Raw genomic sequence first — 24,040 nt, 5'->3', positions numbered from 1 at the left:
CCCCCCCTGGCCTCAGAGCCATGTGAAGCCCCCCAAGAAACCTATGATTGTGCCCTAGACTCTTGGAAGAATCCATGTAAGAAGTTTCAGGCAAGCTAATAGCTTGCATCTCCATCTGTTCCCTTCCAATTTTATTTGCCCATAGGCTCAATCTTTAGACATAAATTAAGCTTTGTAGGTCAGAGTTCCTATAATACTTAGAGGTCCAAGTTGTTAAAAGACAGTCATAAATACTAAAACACAGGCTAGATGAAAGCTGATAATCCATGTTCCAAGGCATAGCTCCCTCACTTTTTTCTTGAATATTGCATTGGTGGTCACACTAGTTTTCTTCCCTCCTAGGCTGACTACTGATGAGACCCCACCATTGTCTCCTGACAATACCACAATTGTGGAGTTGGCATTTTTATGTAAATAGCTGTTCTCTGATTCATTAAGCCCTATTGCCCCTGACATTTTTTTTCTTTCTGACCCTTATCAGCCACACACTGGCAAAACAGGAAGAAATAAAGAGGACAAAGAAAGGCAATAAAAGGGTTACAACCAAGAAGTGTATTGTGACTGTGACCAACAAGGAAATTTAGAAATGGGTGACTGAACACCCAGGGATGCAGTGTCAGCTGGTTACAGCTACAACATTTGTTCAAAGCCTGACAAGTGCTTAGCACCATTTCAAGGTGTCACATAGAGATACATAGGAAATGACAGTCATAGACACTACCTTAAGAGCACTTGCAGTTTAATAGACAAGATAGCACAATTAAATGCCTATATTCTTGTATATGTACAATCTGGCCCTTGCTTACCTCTCTCCTTACTCTTTATTTCTCTCATAGCACCTGTTACAAGCTGCAATATTCAGTTTATTTATTTGTGTTCTTGATTATTATGGCTCCCCTGAGCCAGAGTTGCCCTGTATGCAACAGTGTGTCCATTCTAATTATTTATAGCTACCATCCCTAATCTCACCCACTGGAATAGAAATTCCAAGAGGACAGGGGCCATGTCTATCTTATTCACCACTGTAACCCTAGAGCTTAGCAAAATATACCTAGCAGATTCTGAAAAAGGATTTACGAATAAATAAATAAAGACAATATTAAATAAATAAAGCCAGCAACGACTATATAAAAAGATTATGTAATATCTTCTGAATGATGCTACTAATTCAATAATACAAAATTGAACGTGAACCTGGTTCCAAAAAAATGAGCAAATTTTTCAAAATATGTAGATGAGAAAAAAACATCTTTAGGCCCCAGAGTAGCTGTGCTGAAACTGACCACAGATGCATAAATGTGCATGGCCAAGATCAGCAGAACTTCCCAGCAGACCTACAGATTCATGAGTCACTGAACTTTGGAGCGGCTCGGTGTGGCATTGTTGCAGCAATAACTAATAGTATACTCTTTTAAAGTAATAACTGATTACCAGCAAAACACACCTGAGAATGCAAACATGATCCCTCTTTATTGAAGTGGAAAGTATCTTTAAATTATTTGATTCCTCTTTAGCCTCAGACAAACACCTTCCCTGCAGCCACATTCTAATGACTGGGGCTGAGCAGACCTGGGTAGGATAGACTCAGAGAACAGACATGAAGGAGACCAGCAGGCCCAGCACCACGGCAGTAGGTGTCACCTTTCCAGCACCATCTGAGTCCCAGTATTTCTCATAGACATCATCCAGGACCGAGAGCACGGCCTCCATGGTCTCCTCGCAGGTGGCCTGAATCTGCGCGGCTGGCAGAACAAATCCATATGTACCATTGTCCCTCAGCTCAAACGTGTATGAGAAGGGAATACCAATGTCCCGAGCCCAGTCTCTTGAGGCCCCTGATGTGGTATCTACAAACAGAAGCATGAAGGCAGAGGTAGAAATTATACTGCGAAAGGACCGGTTTCTATGGCTATTTCAGGGAATAAAGGCTCAATGCAGCAACATTAGTGAACTTTTTCATATTAAGGATTCTCCCTCTCATTGATATGACACCCTGTGGGGCAGGAAGTACGTCTCGTTTAGCCTGTCTCCCCTCGCCACCTCCCAGAATACCTAGCATTATGCTTGGCATATAGCAGAAGTTTGGGTAAAGTTTCTCCGCTGAATCAAAGACTAGACAACCTATTATTACAAGGCAAGTGAACTGACATATAAAGGAACAGAAGTAAAATGAGCAACAAGGAAAATATTATGCAAATATTATCCAGGTGGTCCTCAGGTGGGTGGAGGAGGTTGTGGCTGGGGATGGGGAAAAGCTGCGCACTGTCCTTTTAACTAAATTCTTTTCTGTGTAAGATCCTTTCTCGAGGCCCCACCTGCTTTGCTTTCTCAGACTGATAGGTCCTCTGAGAACTGAATCAACTGACCAAGGGTCACTGGAAAACGTCCTTCCTGTTAACTCCTGTACCTTCTCACTTGCCAGCTCTTTTTAACTGAAGCCAGAGGGAGTTCTGGTCTGAGCCAGTGTATTAATTTTTTTTCTTTTAGCTCACACTTTATCCCTAGAGAGCATAATTCTGTATTTGTACAGACTCCCTTTTATCCTTGGTCATTTTGATTTGTACAACTTCCTGTTGAACCCAGGGAGCTCTTCCGTCCCTCTCCTGCCTACCCCACTCCCCAAAGTCCACTGGCTTCTTTTGTGCCTTAGATACTATTGAAGAGGCAAAAAAAGCTACTTACATAAAATATCTGCACTTGATCCAACTCTAAAATTGGTTCCATGCTTTTTTTTCAATGCATTTGCTGCCTTCTGTCCAACTTGGATCTGTAGGTGGGAAATGCAGAGACAGATATCTGGTGTTAAAAATAAATCCAACAATCCAGAGGGTTGGGTATTTTGTCCAAATCCATCTCCAGAGTTCCAGACCATCTTTCTAACTTCCCATTGGACCTCTATACCTAGGTAGCCTTCTGGTACTTCAGACTCAACACACTCACACCCAATTTCATCATTCCCCCACTAATAAAGCTGTTCTGGTTTCCATATTTCTGACTTATCTGCTCCCCCAAACACACATAAAATCCTGCAGTCACCTTTGACTCTCCTTCTTTCAAATGTTACCAAGTTGCATTTCCAGCACCATCACCCTATTTTAGTCTCATTACCTCTGAAATGGACTATTGTCATCTTTTGGTAAGTTTCTCTTCCTCTCACCAATCCTTATCCCAGTCGATCTCCTCTGGATTCCAGGTGAACTTCGGTAGAATAGAATTATGATCATGATCCTGCCGAAAAGCCTTATTCTTAATTGCCCACTGAATTAATCACAAGCTTCTCAGTTTCACATTTGAGATCCTTTATGATGTGGCCCTAGCCCACCTTTCCCACACCATATTCTTTACATCCTACCCTAGATGATAGTCACTCTCAAGTTTTCCCACTGTTCCCCAGACATGCCCATTTCTTCAGACTCTCTACCTTTTATCTGGATATTCTGTCCACCTGGCATGCCTTACCTCTTTTCTCTGCCTGTTGAAATTCTACCCAACCTCAAAAGACTTTTTCAAATGCTGACTCTTCCATGGGACCTTTCCTCATCACCCCAACTAAATCCTCTCTCTCCCCACTTCCCCCCCACCACGTGGCCCTTTGTTCATACTTCTCTTATAATTCCCTTCTTATTTTTCCTTATAGGTATTTGATACTTATCTCTTATAGGCTTATAGGATTTCAGAGCTAGAGGCTACACCCCTCCCCACACCTACCACCATGTCACCTGACTACACTGGAGATCTCTCAGAACTGAATGATTTCTAATGTCTCAGCCTTGCTCTCTGCAAACCTTTTCCTGAGATCAGAGCCACTAACACTGAGAGATCCAAGTGTATTGGCTATGTTTATTAACCTTCTGATAAATTTCTTCACATACCCTTTCAACAGTCTTTCAATAGTCTTCTCTAAGTTTTCCCCACCCCAGATTCCCTAATACCTCCCCTTAGATTTTACACAAACACCACCAAAATCCCCTTGACCACTCCTTGCCCGGACTGTGATCCACCTTTGCTTTCTTTACCCCTTAGGGCAGCCTGACTGCTTTTGCAGGTGCATCAGCTCCTCTGACTTCTGACTAGTGATGAGTCTAACTTTAAACCTTCTTGGTCCTGCATTGTCCTTCATTGTCCAGCTGAATCCTGGGGTATGACAGAGCGGTGCGTGGGCAGAGTAGGGATAGGCATGGTGAAGTTCAAAAGGAAGAGTAGAAAAGGGAGTAAGTGGTGGTAGGTCATATACAGCAGCTGTGAGCAGCATTCTTAGGGCACTTGGGACTTTCTGTGTGTGGCAAAGATAAAAGAAAAAACATTCAACTGAACATATGTTCAAGAGCTTTGCCTCCTCTTTACTCACTACTGAGAATTCTGTCTTCGGCCAGTCACCTTCTCTCTCTTCCTAAAAAAAGGATTCTAAGTCTGGCTTAGGTCCTGGGCTCATTGTCCAGAATGACATGATTGGTAAGAAGGGCTTGAGAAGTGCATGAAATAAAGCTGGTTTGAATAATTTACACTGCAAAGAGGTACAAGAGCTGTTTTTGTAGATAGAAGAGAAAATAAGAAGGAGAAGACAGTCAGAAAGAAGATTTCTGGAGAGATAAATTCTGCTAACGAAATAAAAATGAAGGGTGCAGAGAAAGGATCAGGGTAGTTGTTATCTGTGAGTGAAATGACAAGCATGAGGCGGGGAGGGGGAAAGAGTTGCTATGATTTACCAGCTATACTCCCTTTTGAAGTTCTTTCAAAGTCTGTAGAGACATGAATTACCTTTAATTATTTTTAATTCCCATATGTTTCTGCATTTCTCTGAATGAAACTCCATGCTAACTGGTCCACGTGGGACCTTAACTTTTATTTGGGTTATATGCATCAGCTCCAGGCTACATTTTCCTTCCAAATGACTCTTGCATTTTTTTCTTATCTGTTCACCCCAGACAACCATTTCTTTTTTCTGATTGCCAGCCTTTACTTATTTTATCCTATGTAATTCCTTTCCCTCACATCCTGTGGGGTGGGAACAGTCTTCCTGCTTTCTTCTTCTTACTATGGGGAAGTTGATAGGAGTAGGAAGTATAAGGTATATGAGAAGTATACAGTTGTGACCCTAGGTTGTAGACTTGGTTCTTTCCCAGAAGATGAAATAAAATCCGAAGACTCTGACTTCTATCCTTAAGGGTGGACCTCCTGATTATTCTTCCCTCTCCTTTTGACAATATACCACACGGCCATAGGGAACCAATTTCTCTGCTGACCTTCTTCTCAGCCCAAAGGAACGTTAGTCAAAACAGTAAAAATCCCCTTGCCAGTAGTACATGATTTACATTTCTAAAGACCTCAAGCCTCCTTAATAACTCCCAGAGAGTTTCCTACAGGCATATATTCACAGGGAGGCATACAAAAAAGGTTGATGGAGGCCCTGGCATGTGTGTGGGAGGAAAGAGCTTGGGATAGGAGCTAGAAGTTGATATGGGAAGAGTTCAAATGGAAAGAATGTCAGCATTTAAAACATTAGAATTTTTATAGCTATTCTAATTTCCAGAGCAATTTAGAACAGGGCTATATATAGTTATGTTTCCCCTACATAGTGATTGCCAAGTTGTCTATCATGCAGTATAATATTTATCATGATTTCTACAAATTTTTGGTTTTGTAAATATATAGAGATTAATTACTAGTCTCTGGTAGTTGTAAATAGTACCAAAAATGGAGATCTCCTTCAACAGTTGGCTTGATTCTGTGTCTTTGTGCACTCTATCAAAGCTTACTCATAAGAACCCAGAACAACTGCTAGCTAGCTTCAATGAGGTTGACACAGGTGGCAAAATTTTCACACTGTCTTTTTATTGACAGGTCTTGGAGATGAATGTTTATGCTAACTCTTTAGCACCTGAGACTGTAAGAGATACAGAATGGAAGTGCCCTTTCTCAATTCGATGTTCCCACTTCTGCATATGGTACTAAAGGGTTCTCGGTAATTCCCACCTAACCCTAACCTTCCAGTCGTGGTGACATCAGTGCCATAGGTCTCTCCTGCCATTTTGCCTCCTCTAGTCTGTGGCCAGAGGGCTCTAACCAGAGAACCAACAGCACAAGACCCTCTCACCTTTGAATACAAACTTTGCAAAATGGTCATATAGTATCTGTTTTCCTGAGCCAAGAAGGGAACAGAATTCCCTAAAAAAAAAATACCAGGGGTTACAGTCTGCTTTTTTCTGCTGGTGGAAGGCCTGGTCCATTAAAGATCTATAATGGCCTGCCTTTGGTGGTTCATTCGTATTTGTCACAGATCCCTTTGAGCAGAAAGTAGACATCTACAGCAAATACCACAGGAACCGGGAGATAAAACAAGTTCTGGGCTTCTTAACTGAAATCTCTGTTTCTGCAGTTTCTTTTACTGAAGAAATGAAGTTTCTAGAGCTCAGGAATAGGAGGAAATAGGACACAGTGATCTGGTCATCAAAGTTAAAAGGAGCTCCTAGAAGTCACATGCCCTTTCCGAGCAGAGAGGCAGTATGAGGAGGCTGAATGAATGTAGCCTCTGGAGTCTGAAGACATGAGTTCTAACCTGGGCTCTACCAATCACTGTCTATTGTTAACTCAAGGTCTCAATATCCACAGCTTCAAAGGGAGCTTATTATATTGTCATCTGGTCAGATGAGATAATGGTCTTAAAATCCCTTTGTAAATTGCAAAGTGCTAAGCAAATGTTAGTTATTGTCACATCTTGCAAAATGATCACATAGTACAAATGTCCAAAAACACTGTGAGAAAGCTATTGAAGTACTACTGGATATTCTTGGTTGTTGGGGGAAGGGCTTCCTTCAGCAAAGATCAGTAATGGTTTTTCTTTTTATGCCCAGACATGTGTTCTCCGGGTCATGCTCCAGTGGGAGAGGGACAGGACAGGTGAGAGAACCATTGGGTTCCCAAGCTTCTGTGACCTCAAGACCAGAGTGAGCTTAGCCTCCAACCATCCCAGCATTTATTGATAATGAGGGGTTTGTTCTAAAAAATAACGAAGATGAGCAGAGACTAACAAGTGTTGATGAGCACGTGGGGGAAATTGGAACCCTGTGCACTGTTAGTCGGAATAGAAAATGGAGCAGCCACTTTGGAAAACAGTATGATTGTTCCTCCAAAAATTAAAAACAGAACTGTCATATGATTCTTCAATTCTACTTTTGGTTATATACCCCCAAAGTTGGAAGTGGGATCTCAAAGAGATCTTTGTATACCTATGTTCTTAGAAGCATTATCTGCAGTAGCCCAAAGGTGGACACAATTCAAATACATACTGACAGATGAATGGATAAAGAAAATGTGATACATACATATGATGGTATATTATTAAGCCATAAAAAGGAAGGAAATTCTGACATATGATACAACATAGATAAAACTTGAGGACATTATGCTAAATGAAATAAGCTGGTCACAAAAAGATACTGTATGATTCCACTTGTACGAGGCATCCAGAGCAGTCAAACTCACAGAAAATGAAAGTAGAAGGGTGGTCTACAGAAGCAACGGGGACCGGGAGTTGTTTTTAATGGGTACAGTGTCCACTGTGCAAGACGAAAGAGTTTTGATCAGTTGCACAATAATGTGAACATATGTAACACTACTGAACTGTCCACTTAAAAATGGTGAAGATGGTAAATTTTAGGTTTTGTGAATTTTGCCGTGACTAAACGTAGAAAAAAATAATGTTTTTTAAGATAACAAATATTACAACAATTCTAAATGTGCCCTCCCTTTGATTTGTGTCCGCTGTCCTCAGGTGCATGAAAGGGCAAAAAGACCGGTCCTGTTCAGCAGTTGTGCCTGGTGCTTAAGTAAGCACAGCTTCAGAGGACCCGGATGTAGTAAAGGGCACCTTTCCTGCACCGGCTTGGACTTCGCTGGCACTTTTCCTTACACATATCCCTAAGCAAATACTAGAAGCAGAGTATAGAAGAAAATAAAGCCTTGCGTTTAGCAGAGAAGAGAGCAGATATTATTTAGCCATGTTATTTTAGATATGCCATATTCCACTAACTGCTGGCAAGTTCTTTAAAGCACGGTTCAAAAGCTATAATTGCTGAACGGAGCTTCAAGAGAATTTACAGAAATGAAAGCACATTCCTGCAGATTATTAACATAATCGTCTCATTTATATTATAGACGAATACCTAAGATGTCTCCCAACTTGACACTTTATGAAACAGGTAGTTAATTAATGTAGGTAAAGCAGCATTTAACCTGAAGCCTTCCCAGCAGGCGTCTGGCAAGGTGTAAAAAGCACAAGAAAGAAAATAAGGAAGAGCAGAGAGAACAAAAGCAGGGCTGGAGCCAAAATCTTGAAAATGGAAACCAGAGAAAGGAAAGCCAGGGTCCCACGGGGGCTTTTGTAAAGGCTCTGGTACTATGGTCTTACCAGTTCCTCATGGTTACTGGACTTATTTTTAGTGTAGCCATAAGGTGTGAGAATGAGCTGCCCATATGAGTGCATGGTCAGGAAGCACACAATGCTCTCCTTCTTGCTCTCTACAAAGCTGGAAACAGCCTTAGTCTCCGGCTCCGATGCTGGTCCTGTCCCACAGAATGTTAAATCGTGGCAGTCTTTAGAGGCACCAATACCTGGAACATACAGAAAACCACGAAGAAGTCAACATGATACCAGTTTAGAATGGACTGAGGGCAAGGAGTCACCCTTGCTCAGGGCAACCTGTGGGTGGAATTGGGGCTTGCCCTGGCTTAGTTCAAGTTAAATTAGTGAGCAAGGGTAGTCATTCAAGGAGGAACTCAGAAAGGCAGGAGGGCTGACATTCAGATTTAGAGACAACCTCCATGCTTCCATGGCCCACAAAGGAAGACGCAAAACGAAATGGCATTTTCAGTCATGTTTTACTTAAACCTGTGGCGGGCCCTGAAATAGATGTTTGGGAACCAGTTCTTGGGTTCCTAGGTCAGGCTAAGTCTCTCTCACTGTCTTACTGGCTTCCATCTCAGTAGAGCTATTTTGCAAGGACACAGTAGTCTGTTCTCCTCAGTGATGATAATAAGGACCAGCAGCTGAGCACCTTGTACCCACTGGACATGGTGGTTAGCCCCTCCTCTGTGGCAACTCATCAAATCCCCACAACTACCTATTGATTGGATGGTAGGACTACGGCCCACATTTTAAATAAGAGAAACCTAAAGCAGAAAGATGAAGCGATTTTTCCAAGACCACACAGCCACCGAGTCTGAATTTTAACCCTTGCCATCTGGTTTTTAACCAGATTGCTCTTAACCATTTCTACCTCTTTATTTGCTTCTGATTCACTGGGCATGTTGAGATTCAGAAACATGAACATGCCTTAAGGAGAAGGAAATGTTTGCCTTATTTACTTCTGCCTTCCCACTATAAAAATAATCTGCAAGGATAATTCTCTGATTTTTTTCTTTTCTTTATGAAAATTCATATATTTAAAAATAAAGTGATAGATTTCAAACATATTCACTTTGATTTAGGTCTTCTTTGCCCTCATTTAGCCGATCCCACTTGAAAAGAGTCCTGCACTTGAGTGTTGCTGGTTCTTCCTGCATAGATAATGTCATCCCTTAGGGTGAAAACACTGGTCAAGAAGTCCAGAGAGCTGTGCAAAATTAGATGTTTATTTTTGAAAGTTTTATCTCTAGTAATTCACCTCCATCCTAGCTTCTCTTTTCCATTCTTTGCTCATCAAGTCATCAACTAAACGTGTACTTACTACACCAGGCCACATTGAAATTTCGATTGAGATCTGTCCCAAAACATGTGCCATTATTATGGGACGAACGGGATTTCCTCCAAAGCCGATCCTGTAACAGAGGAACATAGAAAAGCTGCTGTTCTAGGGTCTCATAAATCACAGTGTTGGGGATGAGTGGGTGGCCCTGGAACATAAAAAATAGTCCCTAGGATTGTCTGGGAAAATTTGCCTTTAATATAACAAAGCTTGTGCCTATAATTTTTAGTCTCACAGATGGGCCAGCAACACCCAAAAACAGGAACATCTGTCCAATCCAAGCGTACCTACATGTACACTATCAAATTGGAGGGAGTATGGCTTTTTCCTCATGAGCAGATTAGCAGTGCCTGGTGGACGTGATCTGCTTAATCAGGGAAAGCTTCAGAGAGTCATTTTTTATGTCCGAGTGATACAGGATGAAAGGTAAATAGCTTGGCAGATGGAAAAAGGCTGTTCCAGGTGTGTCAGTGATGGTCTCTGCACATTTCTGGAAGCAGAAGACTGATGAGTGGAGATGAGCATAAAGACAAGTTTCTCCAGACAAGCTTGGAGGGAAGAATTTGATTTATACCCAGGCTGAAAGGCTGCTACAGGAAAAAGGGTCCCAGGAACCGCTTTTGGGGGAGCAAAGGGGAAAAGGGAGGAATGGATATTCTCTAGAAATGGGTTCTTGTTTGTGGAGTGATCCACTTTCAAAACATTTTAAAGAGGAAGTTTTCTTTAAGATTTTTTTTTTTGTTTATTTATTTGAGAGAGAGAGCACGCGAACAAGAGTGGGGGAGGTACAGAGGGAGAGGGAGAAACAGGCAACCCGCTGAGCAGGGAGCCTGATGTGCAGGACTCGATCCCAGGACTCTGGGATCATGACCTGGGCTGAAGGCAGATGCTTAACCCACTGAGCCACCCAGTTGCCCCAAGAGGAAGTTTTCCATTAACTAAAAACTTTATGAGATGCTTGCCCCCTGTGTGAATGATCACAGTGGAAAATGAAAGTTGGTTTAGAATTTATACAACATTTGTGCCCCTCATGCTTCAAAACTGGGTGGTTACAAGGTAGTATATGAATTTTATACCAATCAGACAGGCAGTCCACAAACTTGAAGGAGGTGGACTTGGAGAAAAGTTAAATCTGGGAATATGTCAAAAACAAACAAACAAACATAAAAACATGTGCTGGATTTCAACTCTAACAAGGCCCCCACTTTCTCCATCCTAAACTTGATGTAGATTGTTGGCTTAACAATACTGAGTTGATTTTTATCCCAAATGGGGTTTCTTTCTCTACATGGCCCCAAAACATTTCTGTCACTACAATGACTAAGGTCAGAAAAATGAACCTGAGTCAAGATCTAGTTCATGGATTCATCCCAGAACCACACTCGATGTACTCACAGTTGTCCAAGTATAGATATAACCATCTATGTTAAGAACAGGAAGCACGTAGAAGTCCAGGTTTCTAAGGAACCTTCCTATCCTTGGGTTATCTTTATAGTTTTGAAGAATCTGAAAATTTAAGAGAGAAACATTTGAAATGCTCCCAGGAAGAGGTTTTTTTTCAATTTTCTAACAATTTCAACATAATTATAAGAGGTGATTGCACATGGAACCTCTACTCTCCTGCCCTCCAACCCTGCCTCAGTTGTCCTATTTGTTATGGTAGTGATTCTCAAGATTTATTTTCCATCAGAATCACCTGGAGGGCTTGTTAAAATACGACTGCCTGGCTCTCCTCCCCCACCCCACCCCCTTCCCTTAATTCACTAGGTCAAAGGTGGTGAGGTGAAGCCCCAGAATTTGCATTTCTCACAAGTTCCCAGTTATGTTGATGCTATTGGTCTAGGAACCACACTTGGAGAACTGCTCCTTGTGGGCTTCTTTCTGTTGTGGTTTCTGAAAAGACTGACACAAAGATTATCTTATAAGGTATAGCTAATACATAACAATTCACTGAGCTAGGTATTTTCCACATGCTAAATCTCTTCATCTGCACTATAGATCCCCTAAAGAGGCCATTCCAAGCTCCTTCTGCAGGTGAAAAACGAGGGGTCCTGGTGTTAGAAAATTTACTCAAGACTCTCTGAAAAAGGCAGCACCAGGCTTTACTCATCTCCAACTTCCGCGATGTATTGTCTTCTTCACTTAGATATGTGGTTTACCTTCCAGTACAAATTATTGTGGAGATCATAATACCTAACTCAGTTTTCAGTGAAGCTACTTATAAATTCCATTTCCCTTGGGGTGAAGGAGTAACTCAGTAGAGAGCTGCATTGCCTACCTGAGAAAGAAGCAAGCTTTCTAAACAGCTAAGATGTGACAGGTATTTTGTTGGGCAATTAACCATTATAAGAAAGCTAAAAACACTTACTTCTTTCACAAACCATTGGCAAAAAGCTGGGGCAATCCATTCCCTGGCATGAATTCCACAGTCCATCCAGATGATCTTCTTGGGGTTATTGGATGGTTGGCTGATCTGGAGGGGACATCCGTACTCTATTACCAAACAATTGCTTATAATCATAAGCTGCTGTGCAAAGTTACCAGGTTTTTTATTCCCCTACAGGTCCCTTTCTTCCTCCACTCTGTGATTCCAAGCATGAGGCAGGGATGATGGGAGAGACACCCACCACTATCCACTTCTGGTCAATCCAGTCTTCTTTCATTTCTCCCTATGCCATTCTTGTGCCTCAGTCTAGCCTCACTCCAGCAAGAAAGATCCCCTCCTCTTTCAGAGGGGTGGGCCAGGTAGGAATTAACCTGGCACGTGTGGATTCTCTTTGATGGAGAAGAGGTCGTGAACACTACCAAGTTTGTCACAGTCACGTCTGCTTTGAATGTAAATGGCCTAGACTCGAGCTGTTCATTGAAAGCCACTGGGAGCTGGGCTGATGAAGGCTCTACCTCTTTATCAGTGAGAAATTTACAAATTGGGATAAAGACAAGACTGGATCCATCATATTCAAGGAGCTTTTTCCCTAGAGCCTCACCCATTTTCCTAATCCAGCCAGCATATTTCCTAATCCACCTTTTATCTTCATTCCCTCTTATAATTACCCTTTTTATGAGTACATGTATTTGATTATATATTTTTCTTTATTGCTTCCTTATTATATACCAATTCTACTCTTTAAAAGAGCCCCAGGCAGAGGATATCTAGATATCTTTTTTGGCTGACTCAGCTCTGAATTTGACGGCCTATCCAAAATCAGGTAGGTAGGCGCCCCATGCTTAACATATTAGCCAATCATTCACTCAGATCCTGGGTAAATTCAATTTCAGAGCCAATAGATTTTTTTGTAGTTCTAGATAACTCTCAAATTTGGGAATGCGCTTTGTAAATTAACATGTCCACAGTAAGTGGTAAGAGGGCAATGAACTAAGTAATTAAGGTAATTTCCAGCCTTTTCACTCACCTTCAAATAATACATGGGCCGGATCTCATAGGTCATTCCTAGGAAATGCTGTGTCACCACTCCTGTGTACTTCTCACTTATCTGGATCATCCACTGATAGATCTGAAACAGCCAGGGAGGACTGTGGATATCAATAAGAAAATCGTTTGCTTGCCTCTAATTAAGATAACTGCTTCTCTCATTAAGATACTGAACTCTGGACTATTCGCTCTAGCTAAACAAACTACAAGACTAAACCAATGAACTATGCTGACCCCCTCCCATTTTCTGTAAAGATCGACTCTGCCACCCAATCTTAGAACACCTACTGAACTTTACAAATAGTTATTGAGCATTAGTAGATTCAATAATCCACTGATAACACTTCAGAAACATCGTATCCTTCAAATGGCCACACACCTCTAGACTTCCATGTGGTACCCAATCATGCCAGCAGTTTCAGGTCAGGCTGACTTGGGGGGATCCTTTTGGATCCCAACAATATCCTTTGCTAATGCCTACGGATCCAAGATTAGAGAAGAGTTGGATATGCCCTTCACAGAACATGCCAATAAAAGTTTCTAAATCAATCCCAAAGTAACATTTTGATTCATCTGAGGAGACCTGAATGGATGTTGAATTAATTAAAAGTCTTACACCATGCTTGGAAAGGAAGGGTCTTATACCTTCACCTGTAAGTCAATAATGTGGGGTTCTGTAATGGTGAATGGACTGAGGGAATTCATAAACATAAGCTATATTAAGATAGCCATCAACACATGACAGGATAGTCCCACACTCGGTTTCTGTATAGTTGAAATATCTCTACAATAAGAGTTTTGGTAAATAACCATAATTAATTTGGGATAATAAATATTTTATTTGAAAATCTTAGCATCTCAATTGACATAACAGATAGAGATCTATCTCCTATACCAGAGCATAAGCTTTCTATGGGCCTTCCTGGACCTTGTTCAAATTTTTAGAATCTTTAGTACTTGGGGGTGATTGTTACAAAAGAATGTATAAACTCATTCTTGCATTCTTTAAAAAAAATTCTGGAAAATATTAATATACTCCCAAATGCTGACAGAATAAATGGTAAAACGTTTTTGGAAGGACACTTGTGTATTTATATAAAAATTTAGATATGCTTATCCTTTATCCCAAAGACTCTATGTTTAGAAATTTATACCTCAAAAAAAGCTTTGCATAAAGTCACACACACACACCTCACAAATATGCATATATAGTAGCTAATTTTTTACTGTATCCAGTTTCAAAAATAACCAAACTCATCTTAGTAGTGATACGAGTATTTCTTTAAAAGAAATTTTCCCCTCTTAAGAACTACTGCCTGCATCCTTCACATCCGACAAGAAATGCCACATTTTCAGCTAAATGTGATTGGATCACAAGGCTTCTCCACTGCATGTCCCACAGCCATATACACATTGTCCTTGCCCTGTTTAAACTGGCTAACCAGGGGCGCCTGCATGGCTCGGTTGTTAAGCATCTACCTTCGGCTCAGGTCATGATCCCAGGGTCCTGGGATGGAGGCCCGCATCAGGCTCTCTGCTCCGCGGGAAGCCTGCTTCTCCTTCTCCAACTCCCCCTGCTTGTGTTCCCTCTCTTACTGTATCTCTCTCTGTCAAATAAATAAATAAAGTCTTTAAAAAAATAATAAACTGGCTAACCACCTGACAAACAAGAACAAGGGTTAACTTTAGTCCACGTTCACAGGAGTAAAACTGGCTAGAGGATTCTTTTCCCTGTTGATTTGCCTTTTTATTTAATATGATAGGATTTATAGCTTTGATGGTGGTGATCAAAAAATGATTTTCTGCAATCCCTTGAACTCGGTGCACGGGCAAATCTCTACCTCATATTTTGAGACACTCTAGCCTATGCATATTAACAGTGAACCAACCCTCGCCCATCCTAAAGTAGGCGTGGCCACCACCAAACTCCATGTGTCCTTGCTCACCTCTTCCATTGGGTGATATTTGGTATACGAATAGGTGTCCAGGCTCTTCCATGGGTTCACTGTCTCTTCCACAACCTCTCGTCTGGGTTGTGCTAGGGATCTGCAGAAGAAAGTCAGACTCAAAGCAATGAAGAAACTAGAATACCATGAGGATTGAAAAGCTGATGAAAAAGGTGGTAGAAAGCACTGTGAACAGGATTCGGAGGAGAAAAGTCAGTGTTAGAGTCTTCTCACTGTGACTTACTGACTGTGAGATCTGGGGCAAAAATTGAGTCCCTCCAAACTGTAGTTTCTTCATCAGTAGAGTGAGGTGAGGACAGCCATTCCAATCTTGCAGGGAAGCTGGGTAATTCAGTAAGATGTTGTGGGTAAACATACTTTTAAATTTGTAAAAGAAATAATAGCTAAGATTTATTGAACTGAAATGTATTACAAGACACTCAAGGAATTTAAATCTCATTTACTTCTCTTGAAAACTCTGAGATAGGTACTCTTACTATCCCCATTTCAGAGATGAAGAAATCGAGTCACAGGGAAAGTGTTATTGGGATTAACAATAACTGACAATGGACAGCCTGATTGAAGAGACTGCGATATTTTTAAAATTATTTTTAAAAACATTATTGAAAAACATTATTGAACATTATACCCTGTAGGCCCGTTCATGTTGTTGCAAATGGCAAGATCTCATTCTTTTCTATGGCTGAGTAATATTCTATATATAGAGAGAGAATATTCATATATATATATATAATGTGTGTGTGTATATATATATATATATACACATATATATATATATAATGTCCCCCCCCCACACACATCCTCTTCCGCTATTAACACATCCTGTTCCACACCACAATGGAACATTTGTTAGATTCAATGAACCTACATTGACAGACACATCTTTATTTCCCAAAGTCCATTGTTTACGTTAGGGTTCACTCTTCGTGTTGCACATTTTATGGGTTTAAACAAATGTATAATGATATGCATCTACCATTGTAGTATCATACAGCACAGTCTCACTGTCCTAAAAATCCTCTGTGTGCTGTCTGTTCATCCCTGCCCCGCCCCCCCGACCACTGGCAACCACTGATATTTTTATTGTCTCCATTGTTTTGCCCTTTCCAGAATGTCATGTACCTGGAATCATACAGTGTGTAGCCTTTCAGACTGGCTTCTTTCCTTAGTAACATGCATTCAACTTCTCTCCATGTCTTTTCATGGCTTAATAGCTCATTTCTTTTTAGAGTTGTATAATATTTCGTTATCTGGAAGTACCACAGTTTATTTATCCATTCACTTACTAAAGGGCATCTTTCTTAATTGTTTAATTGGCAATTATAAATAAAGATACTACAAACATCTTTGTGCAGGGCTTTGTGTGGGCATAAGTTGCCAGTTCATTTGGGTAGATACCAAGAAACATGATTACTGGATCATGTAGTAAGAGTATGTTTAGTTTTGTAAGAAACTACCTTCCAAGAAACTGTCTTCCAAAATGGCTGGACCATTCTGTATTCCTACCAGCAATGTATGAGAGTTCCTGTTGCTTCACTTCCTTACCAGCATTTGGTGTTGTCACTGTTCTGATTTGGGGCCATTCTAATAGTGTATAGTGGTGTCTCATTGTTTTCACTTGCAGTTTCCTAATAACATATGATGTTGAACATCTTTTTGCAGGCATACTTGACACCGGTGTGCCTTTGTTGGTGAGGTGTATGTTCTGGCGGCTTGCCCATTTTTGACTCAAGTTGTTCATTTTCTTATTATTGAATTTTAAGAGTTCTTTGTTTATTTTAAACAACAGTCCTTCATCAGATGTATCTTTTGCAAATATTTTCTCCCAGTTTTTGGCTTGTCTTCTCATTCTCTTGACATCGTCTTTTGCAGAGCAGAAGTTTTTAATTTTAATAAAATCCAAGCTATTAATTATTTATTTCACTGATTGTGTTTGTGGTGTTGTATTTAAAAAGTCATTGCCATATCCAAGGTCATCTAGGTTTTCTCCTATATTATCTTCTAGGAGTTTTTTAGTTTTGCATTTTACATTTAGGTCTATAATCCAATTTGAGTTAATTTCTATGAAGGGTATAAGGTCTGTGTCTAGATTCACTTTTTTTTTTTTTGGCATGTGAATGTCCAGTTGTTCCTGTACCATTTGTTGAAAACTCTAATTTGCTCTATGGTGTTATCTTTGTTCTTTTGTCAAAAATCAATTAATTATATTCATGTGGGTCTATTTCTGGGCATTCTATTTTGTTCCATTGATCTATTTGTCTCTTCTTTCATCAGTACCACATTGTCTTGATTACTGTAGCTTTATAAGTCTTAAAGTCAGGTGGTGTCAGTCCTACAACTTTGTTCTTCTTCAATATTATGTTGGCTATTCTGAGTCATTTGCCTTTACATATAGACTTGAGAACAAGTTTGTCAGTATCCACAAAATAACTTGCTGGGATTCTGATTTGGGATTGCATTGAATCTATAGATCAAGTTGGGAAGAATTGACCTTTTGACAATATTGGGTCTTCCTATATATTTGTATGGAATATCTCTCCATTTATTTAGTTCTCCTTTGAAGTCTTTCATTAGAGTTTTATAGCTTTTCTCATATAGATCTTGTACATATTTTCTTAGATTTATACCCAAGTATTTTATTTTGGGGGGTGATAATATAAATAGTAATATGTTTTTAATGGAAAATTTCTCTTGCTCATTGCTAGTATATAGAAGAGCAGTTGACTTTTGTACATTAACCTTGTGTCCTACAACCTTGGTATAATTACTTATTAATTCCAGGAGGATTTTTTGGTCAATTCTTTCAGATTTTCTACATAGATGGTCATGTCTTCAGTGAACATAGACAGTTTTATCTCTTCCTTCCCAATCTGTATACCTTCTATCTCCATTATTTGTCTGATGGTATTAGCTAAAACTTCCAGGGCAATGTTCAAAAGCAGTTGTGAGAGTGGACATCCTTGCCTTGTTTCTGATCTTAGCAGGAATGTTTCTAGTTTTTCACCATTAAGTATGAGTTAACTGTAGGTATTTTGTGGTTACTCTTTATGATGTTGGGCAAGTTCCCCTCTATTCCTAATTTACTGAGTTTTTGTCACAAATGGGTGTTGGTGTTTGTCAAATGCTTTTGCTATATCCACTGATCCTGTATCATGTGATTTTTTATTTTTTGCCTATTGTTGTGATGGATTACATGAGTTGATTATCAAATATGAAATCCAGTTACTGGATTGACTAAATTTCAATTTTTTAACCTGGTTCATTTAGCACATATACCACAATTACCCACTGTAATAGAAATCAATTTCCCTACACAATTCTATGACTTTAAACTTGGAACTACATTTATTATTTTTAATTGTTACTAATATTTATAAGAATAGCTAATATTAATAAGAATTGTTATTCTCAATTTAATAAGTTCTTTACCCTCAAAACTGTAAATGTTTTATTACACTGTTGAATGAATTTTACCTTATTTACTTTGTTCAAATGAAAATCTCATGAGATAGGATTGTCTAAATAATCAAGTTAAAATAATGAAAATGAATTTTAGAAGGAGATTAAAAGAAGCAAATGTAATTAAAATTATAATAGTTGAGGAGCAATATGTTTCTCCATGTTATTCAGGGTTTTGTTTCTAATAGTTATCATTCATTTGATTTTTTTCTTAAATAAGCAAGAGTGCTTCATTCAGAGTGAGCAATTCTAATATAAAATATATGTACTGGTGGAAGCAATATATTGAGGCTGGTTGACAAAACATACTATCATTTTATAAAGCAAATATGTACAACCATTGGTGTGTTTAAATTAATAAAAATTCAATCAGGAGCACAGTTCATGTCTTTATTAAATAATCAGGAAATATATGTATATTATTACCAGTTAACCTTTACTGAGCACTATATGCTAGGCACTGACAAAAGCATTTATATTATCATCTTATTTAACCCAATCAACAACCCAAGGGGTTGGTACTCTTGTTACTGTATACAAAATCAGTAATAGATAATAGTAGTAGAAAAGTAGATTTCTTTCTTACAGACTTTAAAATCTACTTAAAGGAATAGACATAAATACATGAAAAGCAAAATAACTCAGCCATTAAATAATAAGGCATGAAGTCTGATAAGAAAATTGCCTGATTGACTACCAATTAAATGGTACACTAAGTGTATTGAAGACAAGGGATAGAGAATTCCTAACTCAAGCATAGTCAGTGATAACAACCAGTGTTGTCCTAGTAATTATGCATGCCAGCACTGTTCAAAGAACTTGATATATACACACTTACTTAACCCTGACAAAAAACTTTAAGGTAAATTATTCCAGGTTATTGTTTTGTTCTGAAGATTTTGTTGCATAGGTTAAATTATGCTTTTATTATACCCTAGAGAATCAGCATAAAATATTTATTAGCCCATTTAAAAAATTGTCTTGCTCTGATTTGGACTACGAAGAAAGAAAATAAGTATCAGCATTATAGTCACTAGAAAACAATTTCAGTGCTTTTTCAGAAAGGAGAGAGCAGAAGAAATAAAGCAACTGAGAAGGATATCTTTTCAGTCCTCCCTTCATCCTTCCCCACACTGGCTATCCTGCCTGTCCAGTCCTGCCCAGAAATGAGATAATCAGAGATGGTGATGTTCAGAGCAACCTTGTTCCATCCTTCATACAGTTCAGCAAATGTTTGGGTCTTTATTTATCATAGTTATCTACTCAGTGGGGTAGGAAAGTGAGTACACACAAAGCAGGGCTGGTCCCAGTGAATTCCTGTTTCAGTTGGGTTGGTATTCCCTGGCAATTCCACAATATAGAATGGAAGAAATTAAAGGTAACTGGATACCACCAAGAACCAACATTTGGTTTTCCCCCAGCTAATGTCTGTCAAATGTGTGAGTGCCTTGCCTCCTAAGCCCGGCTTTGAATGACTAGGTCCATGAAATATGCCCAAAAAACCCACAAAAAACTGTATGGGATCTGAGTGAAAAATTCTGCTATTAAAATTGCTTATCATTTTTACATGAGATTAAACACAATACTTAAACTCCAGAAACCCAAATACTTAGTTCAAGCAATGTTTAAACCATATACTTAGAAAAGGCAATTCCTTGTTTCTAGGCAAGTTCTTGGGTAATGCATAATGCATGCAAAGAGGGAGGAAAAGCTGGCTAATCCCTCAAATTATCACCAGTCTCATCTCACCAATCAAATGAAAAGATTATTGTACTTTGTGTATTCTTTTTGAATAGGAATTCATAAAATGTTTAACAGAGAAAATGATCCTTTGGGGTACATTATGAATAAATACTATAAATCTAAGATTGTCTAGTGAAATTTTGACTGGAATGTATAAAGAGGCAAGAATCTAATGAATACTGAGGCAAATTCTGTATTTTCAATACTTAGTAAGGATACAGTTATATGAATATTTCATGATGGTAATGTATTTTCAAACTTTTTTTTTCTTCTTACAAAATTAGCATACACTTATCGTGGAAAATATAGAAAGTACAGAGAGGAGAAAAACAGAAAAGAGAAGGAAGGAATAAACTTTAATAATCCCACCTCCCTGAGTTCATTCTTGATATTTTGGCATATTTCTCATCAATCTTTTATCTGTGCGTATTTTTTTCTTAAACACAGTGCGGGTTATATCTATATATAATTTTGTATTCACTCCTTTGTATTGCATAATATTCTACCAGAAGCATTTCCTCAAACCAATGAAAACTTTTTATAAACATTATTTTTAATGACTGCATAATATCTGACAGTAGGTGTATATTACATAACATCGTTTATTTAAATATTGTCATCTATGCTGGATATTAAATCTATTTCCCCTTTTGGTTTTTTGCTATTGTAAATAATTCTGGAGTTAATGACTTTTTGCCTAAATCTTTGTGCTCATTTCTGATTATTTCCTTGAGCTACATTCCAGGAAGAAGAATTAGTAGGTCAAGGAGGATGAGTATTTTCAAGGCATTTGGTTCATACTGCTAAATCCCAAATGATTCTACAGATATACACTTTTATTGGGAATGTGCAGTATATATGAGTCCACCTCCCTAACTACTCAAAAGGAAGGTTACAAAGCTTATAATCTTTGTTAATCATAGATTTTCTAGACTATTATTACATCTTATGTAATGAATAGAGTATAAAAAATGGCAGGTAACCTACGTTTTGCATTGGTAAGAGCCATACAAAAGTGAACATTATTTTCTATTAGTAAATAATAATGAAGATGCAAAAAGCCACTAAGGACCAGGACTAGAAGATTTAAAATGTTTTCCTCAAGTGCAGTAAGAAGCTGCACTTGAGTTATCCAATGGAAGCCAGCCTAAGTCCTACTGCCTGAGCCACATCATTTCCATAATTTAACCTGGGTTTGAAAAATATTTTTTTCAAATCTTCACTAAAGAATATTTACAAAATGAATAATTGAAGGAGGGGGAGAATCACCAAGCAAAGATAACAATGACCATTTTGGTACATATTTTTTCTTTTATTTTTCTAAGTATTTTATTACATTTCCCATCCTGCATCTTGCTTTGAGCATAAAACATGCCTTTTCTCATGCTATTAAAATTTTTTTGTAATCATTATTCTAATGGATAAATAATACTCTATTGTCATATATCACATATCAACATTTATGTAACTTAATGTGGGACATTTAGGTTATTTCCAAATATTATAATATTTTATATAATATTTATGTTATAAATAAAGCTACATCTCATTGCATAAAACTCTTTCCATACTTAGTTTATTTTCTCAAAATAAGTTTCCAGAGGCAGGGATCAATGTGTAAGTTTCATTCAAACAATGTGTGTTTTTTTTTTTTTTTTAAAGATTTTATTTATTTATTTGAGACAGAGAGAATGAGAGAGACAGAGAGCACATGAGAGGGGGGAGGGTCAGAGGGAGAAGCAGGCTCCCTGCCGAGCAGGGAGCCCGATGCGGGACTTGATCCCGGGACTCCAGGATCATGACCTGAGCCGAAGGCAGTCGCTTAACCAACTGAGCCACCCAGGCGCCCCCAATGTGTGAGTTTTAAGGCTCCTGATATTTTTAAGCAAGGTGATTCTTTTTCCCAATCAAAGCTCTGTGATATATGTCTTTGTCTCTAATTTATGAATGAAGAATATCAGAAAGATCAATGCAGTATCTATATGAAACTAAGTAAACTGATGGAAAACATGAGATGGCAATGTCCAGACAGGCTTTGGTGCTGTGGAGATTGTGGGCTCTCTTTACATATCTGAAATCAGACTGTCTATGAAGCTAAAAGATAAGCTGAGATTGCACCATTCATCCAGGGCAAAAATCAGAGTGAATTTCCCTGTTCTGGGAGAGTGAGTTTGTTGCAAGATTCTTTTAACCATGAAGCAAAAGAAAAAATACTATCTATAACCACACATGCTTGATGAGATATGCCAAATGAGCAGGATGAACCATGTGTGAACAAAGGAAAACATACACTTTATATGAAAATTATACCACACACACAGAGAATTTAATATATATTATATATTTAAAGAAGTTATAATTCATTATGAATAAGAAAGAACACAAACATAAGCAAATAATAAGAGTGGACAACTTATAAACTATTAAAATGAGTAAAAATCAAGACAAAACACTTAAATTTATTAGAAATCAACAAAATGCAAAGTAAGTCAACTGGGTATTTTCACATGTAAACTGATGCCATTTTTCTAGAGGGCAATTTGGCAATGCAAAGCAAGATTCTCACATTTTTCTCAGCTTCTACCCAGGAATTCCACTTCTTCTAACTTACATTAAGAAAATAATCAAAGATTTGCAAAAAAATGTCGTGTGGCTGAATGCTCACCATGGCATCATTTGTAAAAATGACAACATAGAAATCAACCATATGCCCCATAGGGTAGCAATGATGGAATATTATTTTTGGTTTTGTTTTAAATGTATTATGAATGTCATAGGAAAATTTCTATAATACAATTTAATTCAAAATTTCTGGCAACAGTACTGAATACATAATTATTTACCTATCTATCCAAAAATACTAAGAGTAACTATATCTTGGTGAAATTTTAAAGACTTTAAACATTTTTTTCAAAAATTAAAATAATCTGATTTACCAATTGTGAAACTGTAAATGAAGAATATAGAATTTTCATTATAATTTCCTTTTTTCAATCACAAACAAGACATATCTATTGGTATTTATCATATTTTGTGCTGGAAAATGAAGATATTTATTCATTTATGTTGAATGATAAAACTTTATTTTTCTCATCTCATGGTGGTGTGTATGGGTAGGAAGAGGGGAAAATCCAGCTACACTAATCTTGAAAAAAGCTTTCCATTTAGACAGTCTAAGTCAAGATAGTCAGCCAGTCTTCCAACTTCACACTCACCCATCATATCCCAGCCCCTCAGGAACCAGGATCCCCAAGAGGTAAAGCGTCCCAAGCAGAGGCTTCATTCTTCTGCAGAGAGAACTAGAAAATCCTAGGCTTTTCCTGTAGGTCAATGGATCAAGCATCTCTGAGAATGCATAAAGGCGGAGGCTCTTACAATCAAGATAAGTCAGTTAATGGATGTCTCAGCAGAACTGTAAGTGAGCAGGTGTTTTATTAACTCTGTCATGTCCTCAAATAGTTTTTTTCTTATACAGTAGAAAACACTACCATTTGATTTTTCATTTCTCCTTGAAAACCAAATTTATACAAGCTCTTGGCCTCAAGAGATCCAGAAAGAAGTTTCTTCCCAATGTGAAGTACTCATTTCTAGGAATCCCCATCACCTGTACTTACTTAAGAGCTAATTATTCCTGCTGTTCCTTCCACACAGTTTTCTGGGCATAATGGGTTGTGTGTCTTCTGCCCTGGGTATGG

At 38.5% G+C, this 24,040-nt stretch overlaps 1 protein-coding gene across 1 annotated transcript; it reads right to left on the bottom strand.

Annotated features, from left to right (window-relative positions):
* Window positions 1–1,584: 1,584 nt before the first annotated feature.
* Window positions 1,585–23,628, bottom strand: CPO (carboxypeptidase O). The gene is made up of 9 exons (XM_021703185.1): window positions 23,561–23,628; window positions 15,123–15,222; window positions 13,157–13,258; window positions 12,112–12,216; window positions 11,139–11,249; window positions 9,726–9,816; window positions 8,408–8,610; window positions 2,683–2,767; window positions 1,585–1,847 (listed from the first exon to the last, which is right to left on the bottom strand). Exons 1-9 carry the CDS (start codon window positions 23,626–23,628, stop codon window positions 1,585–1,587), a joined length of 1,128 nt encoding a protein of 375 aa, XP_021558860.1.
* Window positions 23,629–24,040: the final 412 nt, after the last annotated feature.

This window comes from Neomonachus schauinslandi, chromosome 3, assembly GCF_002201575.2.
Source record: "Neomonachus schauinslandi chromosome 3, ASM220157v2, whole genome shotgun sequence".
In the NCBI taxonomy this organism is placed as follows: domain Eukaryota; kingdom Metazoa; phylum Chordata; class Mammalia; order Carnivora; family Phocidae; genus Neomonachus; species Neomonachus schauinslandi.
The sequence above is the reverse complement of the archived record's forward strand: the minus strand, read 5'-3'. Positions and strand labels throughout refer to the sequence as shown.